Genomic DNA, 17,588 nt, shown 5'->3' with positions numbered 1-17,588 from the left:
CTATGCTTTTTGTGGCTGTTTGCTGTCTGATCGCTGTCGTTTGAAGTTAGCTTCGAACTGCACTAAATGGTCAGTGTAGACGGGCCTTGGAGGTACACAACAACAGCAACAAGAATGGAGGAAATTCACAACTGATGGGTAGGCCTAAAGGGAGTCTGAAGGCAGCTTGGCTGCCAACTTTGGCCTGCTGCTTCTCTATCCAGAGCTAGGCCTTTCCTAAGGCCTCTTCCACACAGTTGTATAAAATCCACACTGAATTGGATTATATAGCAGTGTGGACTCAGATAACCCAGTTCAAAGCAGATATTGTGGATTATCTGACTTGATATTCTAGGTTATATAGCTGTGTGGAAGGGCTCTAAGCCTCAATTTCCTTTTGCTGTGGCTTATACAGTTCCCTCAGAAATTAACATGTGTTTTGTGGCAGGAAACCATGTTATGTTAATATGTTGTATTGCTTCAAGTTGTTTCTCACCTCTGGCAATCCTATCATGTAGTTATAGTAGATTATGAGGGCCCCTCTACATTGTCATATAATCCTGATTATCAAAGTAGATGATATTCCACATTATCTGCTTTAAACTGGATTATATGTGTCTGCCATATAATCCAGTTCAAAGCAGATAATCTGGATTTTATATGGCAGTATAGATGGGGGGTGGGGGTGGTCCTCAAGCCTGATCTACACTACCATGTAATCCTGATTATCAAAGCAGATATTCCACATTCTCTTCTTTGAATTGGATTATAATAATATAATAATAATAACTTTATTTTTATACCCCGCCCCATCTCCCCGAAGGGACTCGGGGCGGCTTACATGGGGCCTTGCCCGATATAAGAATATAATAACAACAGCAAAACAATAAAACAAATGTCCCAACAATAAAACATCAGCATCAATAAAATTATGTGAGTCTACCCTGCCATATAATAGAGTTGAAAGCAATTAATTTGGATTTTATGTGGCAGTGTAGATGGGGGTCTCAGGCTGGATCTACAATGCTATGTAATCCAGACTGTCAAAGACGGTAATCCAGAATATTATCTTTGAATTTAGGCTGGATCGACACTGCCCTATATCCCAGTTTCTGATCCCAAATTATCTGCTTTGAACTACATTATATGGCATTATATGTGATGGAGGTTCCTTCTTTGGAGGCTTTTAAGCAGAGGCTGGATGGCCATCTGTTGGGGTGCCTTGAATGCGATTTCCTGCTTTTTGGCAGGGGTGTGGCCTAGACTGGCTCATGAGGTCTCTTCCAGCTCTATGATTCTATGATGACCCTTCCACACAGCCATATAACCTAGAACATCAAGGCAGATAATTCACAATATCTGCTTTGAAGTGGGTTATCTGAGCCCACACTGCCATATAATTCAATTCAATGTGGATTTTATATAGCTGTGTGGAAGGGGCCTGAGTTTACGCTGCCATATAATCCAGTTCAAAACAAATAATCTGGGATCAGATCCTGGATTAGAAGGCCGTCATATAATCCAGATTATCCACCGTCATATAATCCAGATTATCTGATTTGAACTGGATTATATAGCAGTATAGATCCAGCCTGAGACCCATCCACTCGAGCCACAAGAAGAGGCAGGTAAGAAATAAGATTATTATTATAATAAAAAATTGTTGTTTTGTTGTTGTTGTTATAATATAATCCCTTCTACACAGTCATAACCCAGATTATCAAAGTAGATAATCTACATTATTTGCTTTGAACTGGATTATATGAATCTACACTGCTAGATAATCCAATCAAAGCAGATAGTATGGGATTAGATACTGCATTGTAGGGCAGTGTTTATCCATCATTATTTAATCCAGATTATCTGCTTTGAACTGGGTTATATGGCAATGTTGACTCATATTCCAGTTCAATGCAGATAATCTGAATTCAGAACCTGGGCTGTATGGCAGTGTGGATCCAGCCTCAGCCCACTTATACACTGCCATATAATCCATATTATCAAAGCAGGTGATGCACATTATCTGTTTAGAACTGGATTATATGAGTCCACACTGCCATATAATCCAGTTCAACGCAGATTGTATATGGCAGTGTAGAAAGGGCCTCAGACGTCTCCACGCTAACGTATGTATGCAATCTTTTGCTCATAAAAAGATATGTATTTTGCATTCATGTTTCCTTGTTTTCAAGCTCACTCCTGTTGGCTTTTGTACCTGACGGAGGAAGATACCTGCAAAGTGTCTGCCTACCATGGCCTCACCTGTATCAGTGGTGGACTTGAAAGAAGATGCTCTCTGTCCTCTTTGCAAGCAGTACCTGACAGACCCGGTCCTGGTGGACTGTGATCACAACTTCTGCCGGATCTGCATTTCTGACTATTATGTTTCCAAGAAAGAAAAAAATGAGCCTTTGCAGTGTCCAGTATGCAGCTCGCCTATCCAAGAAGGGAAGCTCCGGCCAAACCAGCAGCTGGGCAGCATAGTCGAGAAACTCAAGAAACTCCCAGCCCTCAAAGTAGGAAAGGACTACGTGTGCCCAAAACACAAGGAGAAACTGAACCTCTTCTGTGAGGATGATGAAGAACTGGTCTGCTTGATTTGTGAACGCTCTCCGGAGCATGCATCGCACATTGTGCACCTTGCAGAACAGGCTGTGGAAAAATACAAGGTAAGTAGAAAAGTGTATAACTTCAAGAAGGTCGATACTATACACACACACACACACACACACACACACACACATATATATAAGAAGAGTGAAAATGTGTTGATCTTAAGTGAATGACATAATTATAATAAATATTTAAGTATATATTACTAACCTACTAACAAAAGAAATTTTAAGATTTTATATAGTTGGGTGTCATCATGAGTAGTAAAGAATATAGCTACATCTTTTGGAAGCAGTGTTAAAATCAACATACACCGAGGAACTGAGAATCTATAGGAATGTCTAATTGAAGAAAAAGAACACTGGAAACTAAAGGGGAGAGAAGAGTTGGGGATAAATTACTGGTTTTGTTATCATCAACTGCAGAATATATTTAGGAAAGATAATAAAAATCTGTTTGCTAAAAAGAAATCTGAATTGGAAAACATCTTGAGAAAAGAAAATAAAGGATTGATATCCAGGTTATGCAAGTATATCCTAGAATATAACTTGGAAGACAATAGAATAAAAACGATAATGATTTCCTAGTCCAGAGACTTAGGGAAAAATATACATTTGGATAATTATGAATATTTATAGAAAAAAGGATTTACATTTTCAATAGCGGGTTCTGTAAGAGAAAACATGTACAGTAGAGTCTGACTTATCCAACATAAACGGGCCGGCAGAACGTTGGATAAGTGAATATGTTGGATAATAAGGAGAGATTAAGGAAAAGCCTATTAAACATCAAATTAGGTTATGATTTTACAAATTAAGAACCAAAACATCATGTTATACAACAAATTTGACAGAAAAAGTAGTTCAATACGCAGTAATGCTATGCAACAATTACTGCATTTATGAATTTAGCACCAAAATATCACGATGTTTGAAAACATTGACTACAAAAATGTGTTGGATAAACCAGAACGTTGGATTAGTGAGTGTTGGATAAGTGAAACTCTACTGTATAAAATTTTCTATAGAAGTTATATAGCCCCTGATGTAATGGCTTAAATTGATAAATTCCAAAAGGGGGAATGTTGGAGGTGCAAAACACAGAAAGGCACCTTCTCCCATGTTTGGTGGATCTGTATGGTGGTGAAAAAGTTTTGGAAAAAGGTGACTAAAGAAACCAAGAAAATTATTATTAAGAAAATTGAGAAAAACCCAGAAACGTGCTTATTGGGTTTTGTTGCTGTGAGTTTTCTGGGCTGTATGGCTGTGTTCCAGAAGTATTCTTTCCTGATGTTTCGCCCACATCTATGGCAGGCATCCCCAGAGGTTGTGAGGTCTGTTGGAAACTAGGCAAGAGGGGTTTATATATCTGTGGAAGGTCCAGGGTGCGAGAACTCTTGTCTGTTGGAGGCAAGTGTGAATGTTGCAAATTGGCCACCTTGATTAGCATTGAATGGACTTTCAGCTTCAAAGCCTGTCTGCTTCCTTTCTGGGGCCATCCTTTGTTGGGAGGTGTTAGCTGGCCCTGATTGTTTCTTGTCTGGAATTCCTGTTTTCAGAGTGTTCTTTATTTACAGTCCCAATTTCTGAGTTTTTAAAATACTGGCAGGTAAAGTTAAAAGTTTTCCCCTGACATTAAGTCTAGTGGTGTCTGACTCTAGGGGTTGTTGCTCATCTCAATTTCTAAACCGAAGAGCTGGCATTGTCTGTAGATACCTCCTAGGTCATGTGGCCAGCATGACTGCATGGAGCGCTGTTACTTTCCTGCAGAAGTGGGCCCTATTGATCTACTCATATTTGCATGCTTTCAAACTGCTAGGTTGGCAGAAGCTGGGGCTAATAGCGGGAACTCACTCTGCTCCCCAGATTCAATCCGCCGACCTTTCGGTCAGTAAATTCAACAGCTCAGCGGTTTAACCTGCTGCGCCATCAGGGGCTCCAATATTTTTAGCCAGATTTAAATAAAGAAAAATATTCAGAAGACGGGAATTCCTAGTTAAGAAAGGGGATGAGACAACAGGAAGTAAGCCTATAAAGCCCTAAATGGTCCAGGCCCAGACTATTTGACAAACTGCATCCCTGCCTACAAACTGACCCAGACACTGTGATCAACAGAGGGGGCCCTTCTCTTGGTTCCACGCCCGTCCCAAGTGTGGGACGAACACTTAGAAACAACTAAGTGAACACTTAGAAACAAATGCGGTCATTGCTAATAGTCAACATGGATTTACCAAAAACAAATCATGCCAGACTAATCTGATCTCTTTTTTCGATAGAGTTACGAGTTGGGTCGATACAGGGAATGCCGTGGGTGTAGCCTACCTGGATTTCAGTAAGGCCTTCGACAAAGTCCCCCACGACCTTCTGGCAAACAAACTAGTAAAATGTGAGCTAGACAAAACTACGGTTAGGTGGATCTGTAATTGGCTAAGCGAACGAACCCAAAGGGTGCTCACCAATGCGTCGTCTTCATCTTGGAAAGAAGTCACGAGTGGAGTGCCGCAGGGCTCCGTCCTGGGCCCGGTTCTGTTCAACATCTTTATTAACGACTTAGACGAAGGGTTAGAAGGCACGATCATCAAGTTTGCAGACGACACCAAACTGGGAGGGATAGCTAACACTCCAGAGGAAAGGAGCAGAATTCAAAACGATCTTGACAGACTAGAGAGATGGGCCGAAGCTAACAACATGAAGTTCAACAGGGACAAATGCAAGATACTCACTTCGGCAGAAAAAATGGAATGCAAAGATACAAAATGGGGGACTCGACAGCAGTACATGTGAAAAAGATCTTGGAGTCCTTGTGGACAACAAGTTAAACATGAGCCAGCAATGTGATGCGGCTGCTAAGAAAGCCAATGGGATTTTGGCCTGCATCAATAGGGGTATAGCGTCTAGATCCAGGGAAGTCCTGCTCCCCCTCTATTCTGCCTTGGTCAGACCACACCTGGAATACTGCGTCCAATTCTGGACACCACAGTTGAAGGGAGATGTTGACAAGCTGGAATGCGTCCAGAGGAGGGCAACTAAAATGATTAAAGGTCTGGCAAACAAGCCCTATGAGGAGAGGCTCAAAGAGCTGGGCATGTTTAGTCTGCAGAAGAGAAGGCTGAGAGGAGACATGATAGCCATGTATAAATATGTGAGGGGAAGTCATAGGGAGGAGGGAGCAAGATTGTTTTCTGCTGCCCTGGAGACTAGGACGCGGAACAATGGCTCCAAACTACAGGAAAGGAGATTCCACCTGAACATCAGGAAGAACTTCCTGACCGTGAGAGCTGTTCGGCAGTGGAACTCTCCCCCCCAGACTGTGGTGGAGGCTCCTTCTTTGGAGGCTTTTAAGCAGAGGCTGGATGGCCATCTGTCGGGGGTGCTTTGAATGCGATTTCCTGCTACTTGGCAGGGGGTTGGACTGGATGGCCCATGAGGTCTCTTCCAACTCTACTATTCTATGATTCTATGATTTTATGTGGCTGGTGAGAATGAGCGAAGGGGCCTTCTCCGTGGTGTCCCCTTCCCCCTGGAACTCCCTTACTAAAGAAATCAGAACTCCTTCTCTTCTCTCCTCCAAGAAACAACTAAAAACTTACTTTTGTACGCTAGCTTATGGAGAGGAAGGTTACTAGTTTTTACCTCTGATTCTAACCCGTCTGACGATGTTGACAACAAATTTCTTAACTTATTGAAGAGTTATGTATTTTTATATGTTATATTTCTATATTTTTATATTTTATACAGATTCTAACAGCTTAACTGCTTAAGGTGTTATTTATGAGGCCTGACTGAGTTATATGTTATATCTCTTAGCCAAGATTGTTTAGTTGTTTTATTTTTAACCATTTTTAACTGTTTGCTTTAATTGTTTTAATTTATTTGCACATGGCATTGAATGTTTGTCATTTTTTGATTTTGGAAACTGCCCTGAGTCTCTGGGGAGAAAGGGTTTTTTTAAAAATAACGATGATGATGATGATTATTATTATTATTGAATGATTATGTTTTTGTTTCCACCCTAATCTTCAGATTCAGATGCGTGTCCGCTTAGTGAAGCTCAAGCAGCTGAAAGAAGAAATGGGGACAATTCCGAGAGATGCAGAAAAAGAAACTTTTGACATGCTTGTAAGTCTTCCTTTTACTCAAATGAGCAAACATAAGTCAGGGAAAATGAGTAGAAAACAGAAAAGAGTTTCAAGTTCTTTCCTCCAAGGAATATATATGACACTTCCTTCCCACAACAGCAGGTTAGGTTTACTAGACTAAAGCTGGATCTACACTGACATATAATGCAGTTTCAAAATGCAGATTAACCGCATCATTGAACTGCATCATATAGCATCATATAATCTAGTTCCATGCAATTAATCTGCATTCTGAAACTGCATGATATGGCAATGTAGATCCAGCCTCAGTGAGCTTCCTAATCCAGTGGTGATTTCAACCAAATTTCCCAAATCTCATATTCTAACCACTACACCAAACTGGCTTTGTTGATTGCAATTTTCAAACAAAGTACAGTACCTCTTAATTATACTCCTGATGCTGTCCTACATTGTGAATACACTTTGAATTATTATGAACCAAAGGTTGGAAAACACACTTTTGGGTGATTATAAATAACTTTTTTTAATTCCTCAGTGAATGTTATCAGTATCATCACAATGATCAGATGAACCTATTACTGTGCAGATGCAAGAGCTTTTTCAAAACACGACAGCAGTAGTTCGGGACTTCGAGGCTACGTCAGTGCGCAATCTTAGGAGGTTTTTTTTAAGGTCACAGAATGATATAGGGAGGCATTTAAATTCCATTTGATTGGGAGGAGCCAGTTTTCTGTGGTGTGATGAGTTAAAGCGTAGTATTTTTGAAATATAACCATAGTACAGTGGAGTCTCACTTATCCAACATAAACGGGCCAGCAGAACGTTGGATAAGTGAATATGTTGGATAATAAGGAGTGATTAAGGAAAAGCCTTTTAAACATCAAATTAGGTTATGATTTTTCAAATTAAGCACCAAAACATCATGTTATACAACAAATTTGACAGAAAAAGTAATTCAATACTCAGTAATGCTATGTAGCAATTATTGTATTTACGAATTTAGCACCAAAATATCATGATGTATTGAAAAGATTGACTACAAAAATGTGTTGGATAATCCAGGACGTTGAATAAGCGAGTGTTGAATAAGTGAGACTCTACTGTATTTGGGTTTGATGGGGTCAGTATGCATCCCGTTTGAATACAGTATGCAATCAGTCATAAAAAATACAGGATGCATACTGATTGAAATAAAGTATTTCCAAATGTGATAAGGTTTTGCATCAGACAGGGGCAGGACAGATAGCCTGAGAAGGGTTACCTTTCAGCTTCTTTAAGTCCCCTCTCTACTGACCTTTCCATTGACGCTATATCTTAATGTTGAATTCCAACATATTCATTCTAATATTGGTTTTCTATCATCTTCATTGCAGAAGATGGTAGAAAAGGAAAAGGAAAAGGCCGCTGCGGAATTTAAAAACTTCCATGGATTTCTAGATGAGCAACAGAACCTTCTTCTGACGCAGATGCAAGAGCTGCAAAAAGAGGTTGCCAGGAAGAGGAAACACTACGTGTCCAGCCTCTCCGAGGAAATGACCTCCTTGACAAAATTAATTGCGGAAATACAGGAGACCTGTGAGCAGCCGGCTACTGAATTCCTCATGGTAAGATGGTGGTGGAAGAAATAATAATAGGAACAGGAATAATAATAGCAACAAAACAACAACCTGCATATCTTTATGACCTGGCCTTCCCACTACAAAGGGCAAGTTGTTCCGAAATTGGGAATGGTCCCTTCACCTACATGGAGAGTAAATGATGTTGATAGCCAGGTCTGTTGTGTACTAAAAAAGCAACCATATACATGTCTCTTTAGACATAATCACCACTGATTTAAGGCTTAGCTAGATTGGCCACTTAATTCACAGCTAGTCTAAAGCAGGGCTTCTTGAACTGTGGGTCCCTCCTTCACACAATGTTGAGGTCATGAAAATTTTTGCAACAGTTAAAGGTTCCTCCATGCCACCCATTTACAGGAATCTGTTAGCAACAATGTGCAGTGATTACAGTGGGCTCTGCAGAAAATGCTTCAGCTGTGCCTCATAAAAAGGAAAAACAGCATGTTTAGCAAGCCTCGCTAACGCTGATGTTTGATTTTCATGTCTATTTTACATACGGTATCTGGGGTCACATAAAAAAATTATTGAGCAGAAAAGGGCCATGAGTTGAAAAAGTTTAGGAAGCTCTGGTGTACAGTACTCAGAAGCATCATCAGCACACTTGGTGCCTGATCTGCGGTCGTGTGCAGTCTATATGGTCTAGTCAAGTTGAAACCAATTGAGACATGCTGACTCATCACTTTATGTATCCTGTTGCTGTTGCATCTGCTCCTGCCATCACCAGATGCAAAGGGAGAGGGCTGAGGAAATTTCATAATGTAGCTTGTGACAGGAGGCAAATTCCTTGTCTCTCTTTCCCCCTCACAGGATTTCAAGCAGAATTTCCAGAGGTAAGTAGACACCATTCACTTCTCTTCATGACAGAAAATAATATCTTTTCCAAACTGCAACTTGGATTACAATTCCCACAATCTCTGGTAGCACTGATGAGGTTATGAGATTCTGGAGAATCACAGCATGGAGACGTCTGTTGTAGTAGTATGTGAAGAATATGGTCCTCCATGTTAGTAGTACGTTCAGTGGACAGAGATCTTGATTTGAGGAACATGCCAATGGCTAGAAGAAAGAAACTATGCTAAGCTTTATTGTAGGAACTCCATTCTAAAATAGGAAAGTTATTAAGGATGCTAATCAAAGTTATCTACATCTTGGAAGGTCAAGAGAGGACTCATGAGAGGAATAAATTGATAGACCTCCACATTACAACTCCCATGATTCCATAGCATTGAGTCATGGAAGTTAAAGTGGTATCAAACTGTATTAAATCTGCAGTGTAGATAGTCACTGGTCAGATCCAAAGTCTCAAGGAACAAGCGCCTGAGCTAATTCATCAGGGGAGATATATTCGGACAAATAAGCTGGGCCAGAAACGTTTAGGATTTTATAGGTTAAAGTCAGCACTTTGAATTGTGCTTGGTAGCGAACTGGCAGCCAGTGGAGCTGATGTAATGGGGGGTTGTGTACTTCCTTTACGCCACTCCAGTAAGAAATCTGGCTGCCGCCCGTTGGACTACTTAGAGCTTCTAAACAGTCTTCAAGGTCATCCCACGTAGAGCACGTTGCAGTAGTCTATTCAAGATGTAACTAGAGGGTGGCCCACCATGGCCAAGTCTGACTTCCCAGGGTATGGGTGCACAAGTTTTAATTGTGCAAAAGCTCTTCTAGCCACCGCCAAGACCTAAGGTACCAGGCTCAGCGAAGAATCCAGGAGAATTCCCAAGCTGCAAATTTGTAATTTCAGGGTGAGTGTAACCCCGTCTAGCACAGGCTGTAATCCTATACCCTGTTCGGCCTTTCGACTGTACCTCTGTCTTGTCTGGATTCAATTTCAATTTGTTTGCCGTCATCCAAATCGTCACAGCTGCCAAGCACCGGTTCAGGACCTGGACAACCTCCTTACCTTGTTTCCCTGAAAATAAGACAGTGTCTTATATTAATTTTTGCTCCCAAAGATGCACTAGGTCTTATTTTCAGGGGATGTCTTATTTTTTCATGAAGAAGAATTAACATTTATTGTTGAACAAAAAAAAATGAACATTTATTATATACTGTACAGTGGTTGTCATTACAAACCAGCATAACCAGACAAACTGTGAATCCTATCAAGAATTTCTTGTTACTACCATTATTTCTATGTACAACATTCTATGGTACATACATTTACCGATCCTGCATGCTCTGGTGTTCTGTTCAGTGGGCATGCTTCCAAACAAAAACTTTGCTAGGTCTTACTTTTGGGGGAGGCCTTATATTTAGCAATTCAGCAAAACTTCTACTAGGTCTTATTTTCTGGGGATGTCTTATTTTAGGGGAAACAGGGTAGTAGTAGGTGGAAAGGAGTGATAGAGTTGGACATCATCTGCATACAGATTGCTTCGAATGCAATAACTTCAGATGATCTCTCCCAGTGGCTTCATGTAGATGTTAAACAATATGGGGGACAATACTGAACCCTGCAGGACCCCACACAACAAAGGCTGTGGGGTCGATAAGGTGTCTCCCAGCAACTCCTTCTGGGAATGATTCACCAGGAAGGACCTGAGCCACTGTAGAACAGTGCCTCCAAATCCCATTCCCATGAGGCACTCCAGACGAATACTGTGGTCTACAGTATTGAAGGCCGCTGAGAGTTCCAAGAGAACTAACAGGGACACACTTACTTGTGTATTTCCTGGCATAGATCATCCACTAAGGAGACCAAGACTGTCTCAGTTCCATGACCCGATCTCAAGCCAGACTGTGACGGATCTAGATGATCCATTTCTTCCAAGAACACCTGGAGTTGCGAGGCAACTACACGTTCCAAGACTTTCCCAAAAAGGGGAGACTGGAAACTGGACAAAAGTTGTTCAGTTGAGTGGGGTCCAGTGATGGTTATTCAACAGCGGTTTTATTACAGCCTCTTTTAGGCTGGCTGGAATCTTACCTTCCTGTAAGGAGGCATTAACCATCACCTTCAACCACTCCACCAAACCTCCTCTGTCCTGTTTTATCAGCCAGGATGGGCAGGGGTCCAGAATGCATGTGGTTGCCCTCGCTTCTTCAAGGATCTTGTCCACATCCTCTGGTTGCACCAATTGCAATGAATCAATTAAAACCGGACAAGTAGGTGCTCGTGTTACATCTTCAGAAACTGCAGTTAAAGTGGTGTCCAGGTTGGAGTGGATCACAACAACTTTATCCTCAAAGAATTGAGCAAATGCTTCACGGTGAGCTACCGAATGGTATGGGATCCCGTCTTGCAAGATGGGATTAAACAAGCCTCTGACCGTTCGAAACAGCTCGGCTAGATGATTCCTTGCAGACGCAATGTTGGCTGCAATGAAAGATTACTTTGCAGCCTCCATTGCTGCGGAATAAGTCCTTATGGAGGCACATACCTGTGTTTGGTCTGACTCACTACAAGTTGAACACCACACACGTTCTAGTCTCCATCTTACATGTTTCATCACTGCCAGCTTCTCATTGAATCAAGGAGGTGATTTAGCCCTGTTATGTGAGAGGGGAAGTTCCGGAGCAATCGTGTCTATTGCCCTAGTCATCTTCCCATTCCAGAGAGTGACCAGAGTATTGACAGACTCACCTACCGAGGTGGCAGGAAACTACTCTAGAGCCATGAGGAATCTTTCTGGATCAATAAGCTTTCTAATTGGCCCTCCGCCCCTGCAGAGGTTGGGCGGGAGCGGATGTGGTCTATATTTCAGAGAAAGAAAATGCATGACACATAATAATGGGCTTACAAGTTTGTATTCCTATTGCATAAGGCAGGAGCTCAAATAGAACTGGAGCAAATAAATTTAAACTATGGACATGACTTCTCTTTCTTATAGAAAATAAGGAAATAAGGAAAATGCAAAGAGATGGGCACTTGCCTGTCCCTGAAATGAATAATATCCCATTCCTAAACCATCATCACATTGTTTTGTTCCCCACCCCCATCTTTTCTGTTTTGCTTTTCCAAAATTCTGCCTTGGTGTATTAACATTTTCTTTCTACAGATGTGACACAGCATGTCAGGATTCTGTCAGTTTTCCTCTTGAGCTGAAATGGAAACTCTGGGAATTCTGTGATACGAATCTTTTGCTGGATGCCATATCACGCCGATATAGAGGTAATGAAGAATCATCAACTGAAAGATTTGATACTGTATATTTATTTTATCCTGTCTTTCTCCTAATATGGTGACCAAAGGCAGCTGATTACAGGTTGAGTATTCCTTAATCAAAATGTTTGGGATAAGGGATATTCAACCTTTTGGATTTTTTTTTTTTTTGCTTTTGGAATTCCTGTATTTACATTCCTGTATGTACATAATGAGATGTCTTGGAGATGGGACCCACATCTAAACCTGAAAGCCATGTATGTTTCATAAGCCCCTTAATATACACATAGCCTGAACATAAATTTAGACAATGCTTTTAATAATTGTGTGTACATTGGACCAACAGAAGGCAAAGCTGTGATTGTCTTAGCCGCCCATTTTGATAATTTTGGATCTTGTAGTATTTTGGATTCTGAAAGTCCAGATGAGGACAATTCAAGTCCCACATGTCACAAGTAGCTTTGTTTCATTTAAAGTCACATTTAATAACCTTTAAGGCAATATTTTGAATGATTGTGTTGAAACTTTTACCAAGAGCAGTCTTGAATTCTAAAAACATGCCTATCAGTAATGGACAAATCAGAATTATTACAAGCATATTAGTGTTTGTTTACTTGTAATAATGTTACATTTGGGATCTCAGAGTGGCTCCTAAGACCTAAAAAGCACCCTCTCCCTGAAATTTATTTATTTTCGTCATTTCTATCCCACCTTTCTCACCCGAGGGGATTCAAGGCGGCTTACAGATTTAGCAAATATTCAATGCCAATAAAACAACAACACAATATAGTAAAAACACAGAGCAATTAAAAACAATTTACATTGAGCATTAAAACACATGAAACAATATACAAAACTTAAAACACATAAAGTGCATAAATCCATTCATCTGTAAACTTTGCGCATAATCCTTGAACTAGGTGTGTCGAAGCTGTGAAAAATGTATTCGTTAAACGCTTGTGCGCATAGCGAGTTCTTTAACTTCTTTTTAAATCCCAGAAGGAATGGAGCCTGCCGGACGCCACGGGAAGAAAGTTCCACAGCCGAGGAGCCACCACTGAGAAGGCCTTGTCTGGTCCCCACCAGTTGCACTTGCGAGGCAGGTGGGACCGAGAGTAGGGCCTCCTCAGACAATTTTAAAGTTCTAGTAGGCTCATAGGAGGAGAAATTTGTAGTATTTCATGTTACCTACAACATAAGGAAGGAAATAGATACCCCCATGAAGTGAAATGTTTTTGACTTTATGAAGAATTATGATCTTGCTTTCATTTTCTTTTGTAGATGCTCTGATCTCTGGACTTAAGTCACAAGAAGGTAATTACTGGAAGCTGATGATAAATCCGTAGAAAGTTATAGGTTTGTTAAAAATGTGCTGATATATCAAATCAGAGTTCCGCTGATCCATTTGGGATTGTGAAACCATTCATGTGTTAACTTGTGAGACGGACAGTGAAGACCTGCATTAATCTAAACCAGGCTCCAACCTGTGGCCCATGGGCTGCATGAAGCCCAACACAAAATCCTAAACTTATTTAAAGCATTATGCGATTTGTTTCCCCTTTGGTAACTCAATTACATGTTTCTCGAGCTCGAACTTTGTAGATGATAACAGAATGGAATGGAATAATGAGAGTACGTTGCATCTACAAATACTAGAGTATTATCCATATCCCATATGCGAATTACAGATAATCGTCCAATATGAAAAAACCCTTCAAATGGAGCAGTGCATAATTAAGATTATTATGGGGTGTTTTTTTTACTTATCTGCAGTGGCAAATATCATGAAAAATATGCACAGATGGTTTTGGGGTGGCTTTTTTGCTTATCGACTACTGTTAGCCTGATCTATAAATTATTTCGGTGGTTTTAAACATGACCTTTTCATAACGGTGAGTGTGGTTGAGGCTCCTTCTTTAGAGGCCTTTAAGCAGATGCTGAATGGCCATCTGTCAGGGGTGCTTTGAGTGTCATTTCCCTGCTTCTTGGCAGGGGGTTAGACTGGATGGCCCATGAGGTCTCTTCCAACTCTATGATTCTATGGACCAGGCTAGAGAGATTTATGTAGTCTGGTGTGACATGTTGCTGTGCTAAACTACACAGCGTAATTATCGGGAGGTAAATTCAGGCTTAATTTGCAAGTAAAGAACATCTCTTGGAGGAAATCTTGTTGTGGATGGAAACACAAAGAGAAAAATTGTGAGGGCCCCCACTGATTTCAGTACCACTCACAGTGAAAAAGTTGTATGTATACACAAAACTAGCTTAGGTACCTAGTGATGCCCAGGTAAGGTCTTTTTGTAAGGATAAACATTAGAAATAGTCATTGTTTGGTTTTGGATTTTATTAATGGATCCATTAGATAATGCATAAGGATTTGGGTAAATTACAACTCCCACCATAATCTCTCACTGCATTTAAAGTTGGTCATGATGGGCATGCACGCCAAGTTTGGTCCAGATCCATCATTCATGGAATTCACAGTGCTCTCTGGATGTGAGTGAACTAGAACTCTCATCATCCAGGGTCAACCCACCCCCAAACCTGGTCAGGGTGGTCATATCACTGGTGTGCCAAGTTTGGTCCAGATCCATTGTCGGTGGGGTTAACAGTGGATGCAGGGTGAATTGCAATTTCCCAGGGTCAATACCCCACAACCATGCCAGTATTTTCTTTTGGTCATGGACAGGTGGACTGTGTGCCATGTTTGGCCCAGATCCACCATCAATGGGGTTCATAGGGCTCTCTGGTTGAGGGAGCCATCTTGGAAAATACATACATACACATTTTCATCTTTATTGCTGATATAGAAATAGATTTAGATGAGCACCTGTGATTCTAATATTCACTCAATTTTTAGAAATGTTGGTATGGGGGAAAAAGTGATTTTTAGAATCAAAAAAATATGGCAATCTGACCTATGTACACAAGTGATGTCAGTCTTACAACTGATACTAATGTATTTTTTAAAAATAATGTTTTCCTTATCCTTCATATTTGAACAGAAAAAATTACTCTGGAGCCAAGTACAGCCCACCCCCAACTCATCCTGTCAGAAGGGAACAGAAGTGTGAGAATGGGTGAAATTTATAAGAAATTTCCCCGAAGTCCTGAGAGATTTGACGAATGGCCTTTCGTTCTGGGATATGAAGGATTCACAGAAGGCCGACACTTCTGGGAAGTCACTGTGGGGAACGAAGACACATGGGGTATAGGAGTTGCCAAAAATTCGGTGCAGAGAAAAGGCGATATCAACTTTAGTCCCGAAGGGGGTTTCTGGGCCGTAGGGAAGTGGGAGGGGAACTACACAGCCTACAATCCCCCATTTTACACTCTTATGACTTTGCACAAGGAGCCCAAAAGGATACGGGTGTTCCTCAACTGTGATGGCGGTTGGGTGAGCTTCTTTGATGCAGATACAGCATCCCCTCTGTTTTCGTATTCTGCAGCTTCATTTTTTGGAGAGACCCTTTTCCCTTTCTTTTATGTGTTTGGGAAAGCCCGGCTCAGCTTAGTCACTTCCGAGAGTTAACACAACTTTATAACCCCTGCTTGTGTTATGTACCTGATTAACTAATAGGAACAAGAAAAAGAAACATCGGTTGGAGAACCTTTTTGCAATTGTACAAAAATCTCAACAGGTTGCATGTTTCAAAAATCCAACAAAATGAGACTAAAACTAAAGGTCCCCCTCCCACCTCTTTACAATTCCCATTACATCTCATTTATTGAAAATTGTAACACTTTACTGGTCATATATGATCTGTTGCCAGAAAAGACAGAATTCAGAAGCAGGTCCCAAAGTTTTCTCATTCATTAATATGCAGTCTTGTAAAATAAATAGCAAACCCAATAGGAAGCACCACACAAAGCCATTGTTCCTGTTAAGGAACAGTGCAGCTACAGTTAAAGGCAAGTTGCTTGTATTTTATCAAGCAGAAATTGGGAATTGTCTTGTGTCAATTATTAGTGGAAGTAGATAATCCCAAGGGAAGGGTGTCTATTACGTAAGGATGAGAGATTGTCCCTATATTTCTACTGGAAGATAATGTGTAGTGGTCCTTTCTACAGCTTCAGTTACTCTTTGTTAAGTCTGTCTCTTTCTGCCACACTTTGAGCCTTGGCAAGGCAGCTAACAAATCCCTTGGATAAATAAAACAGAGACTGTTGAGTTTTCTTTATTATGTGTGTCTGTCGAAATTGTGTGGCTTTCCAGGTGTTGGACTGCAAACCCCAGCATTCCTCCTCACTGGCTACATTTGCTAAAAGCTGCTGTCCAAGAACATGTGGAGACCATATGAATCTTTTCCGTGATGTTTGTAAAAAAGTTCTAGGTATTCTAAAATGTGTTCAACTGTATTGCTGAATAAAGCCTGCTGTTTAATATTGTCTCACTTCACTGTCTTTCTATCTTATTTACAGGTTGATAAAGTAGATGTTTGTGGGATTAATTTCTTTACCAGAACTTTGGCAGTAAAAGTTAAAAAAATCTTGAGAAAGAGGTTTAGGTTCCTAATGTATTCTCTCCATCACTAAAAGAGTAGTAGTAAATGTGGCTGCAAATACTTTTATTACAAAGTAACAATATACCCATGTGAAAGAACAGAATTATAGAGTTGACAAAGATCATTTAGGGCCATCCTGTCCAACCCCCCTTTTCTGTGTAGAAATACACAAAGCATCCCTGACACCCAGTCTCTGTTTAAAAACCTGCAAAGAAGGAGACCAACACACTCCAAGGCAGTGAGTTCCACTATTAAATAGCCAGTATCTTCATGAGGTTTTTTTCCCCTTAATGTTTAGGTGTATTCTCTTTTTCTGTAGTTTGAATCCATTGCTTCATGTCTTGGTCCCCAAAGCAACAGCAAATTAGTTTGTCACCTCCTCAATGTGGCATCTTTTCAACTGTTTAAACATGCATAATAACATTTTCTTCTCCAGGCTGAAGAGCAAACAAATGAAATGATTTGGTCACATAACCCTTTCGTGATTAAACAAAACCATTTTGAAGCTTCTAGAGGCCACATGTAAACAGGGATGATTTTTTCCTTTCAGCAGCCTGCATTTCTCTCATTTCCTATTTAGTGGCCAAACTTATATAGTAGGTCCCTGTATTACATTAGGGATCTATCTATTCACATAATACAGTTTTCATTTAAACCCGAAAGCCCTACTT

General features: G+C 40.5%; 1 protein-coding gene across 1 annotated transcript; it reads left to right on the top strand.

Moving 5' to 3' along the window:
• Positions 1-4: 4 nt before the first annotated feature.
• Positions 5-16,801, top strand: LOC100558133 (tripartite motif-containing protein 10). Its single transcript, XM_008105734.3, has 8 exons — positions 5-138; positions 2,172-2,648; positions 6,615-6,710; positions 8,065-8,295; positions 9,118-9,140; positions 12,309-12,421; positions 13,694-13,726; positions 15,418-16,801. Exons 2-8 carry the CDS (start codon positions 2,232-2,234, stop codon positions 15,942-15,944), a joined length of 1,440 nt encoding a protein of 479 aa, XP_008103941.3. The 5' UTR covers positions 5-138; positions 2,172-2,231; the 3' UTR covers positions 15,945-16,801.
• Positions 16,802-17,588: the final 787 nt, after the last annotated feature.

The sequence above is a fragment of the Anolis carolinensis genome, chromosome 2, assembly GCF_035594765.1.
Source record: "Anolis carolinensis isolate JA03-04 chromosome 2, rAnoCar3.1.pri, whole genome shotgun sequence".
Lineage (NCBI taxonomy): Eukaryota > Metazoa > Chordata > Lepidosauria > Squamata > Dactyloidae > Anolis > Anolis carolinensis.
The sequence above is the reverse complement of the archived record's forward strand: the minus strand, read 5'-3'. Positions and strand labels throughout refer to the sequence as shown.

What these genes read in the sequence shown, in the direction of transcription:
- LOC100558133 (XM_008105734.3), top strand. Translation starts at nt 2,232, where the DNA reads ATGGCCTCACCTGTATCAGTGGTGGACTTGAAAGAAGATGCTCTCTGT. An exon ending in AGGCTGTGGAAAAATACAAG is followed by an intron (nt 2,649 to 6,614) that starts GTAAGTAGAAAA and finishes CCTAATCTTCAG; the next exon opens with ATTCAGATGCGTGTCCGCTT. An exon ending in CATATCACGCCGATATAGAG is followed by an intron (nt 12,422 to 13,693) that starts GTAATGAAGAAT and finishes TTTCTTTTGTAG; the next exon opens with ATGCTCTGATCTCTGGACTT.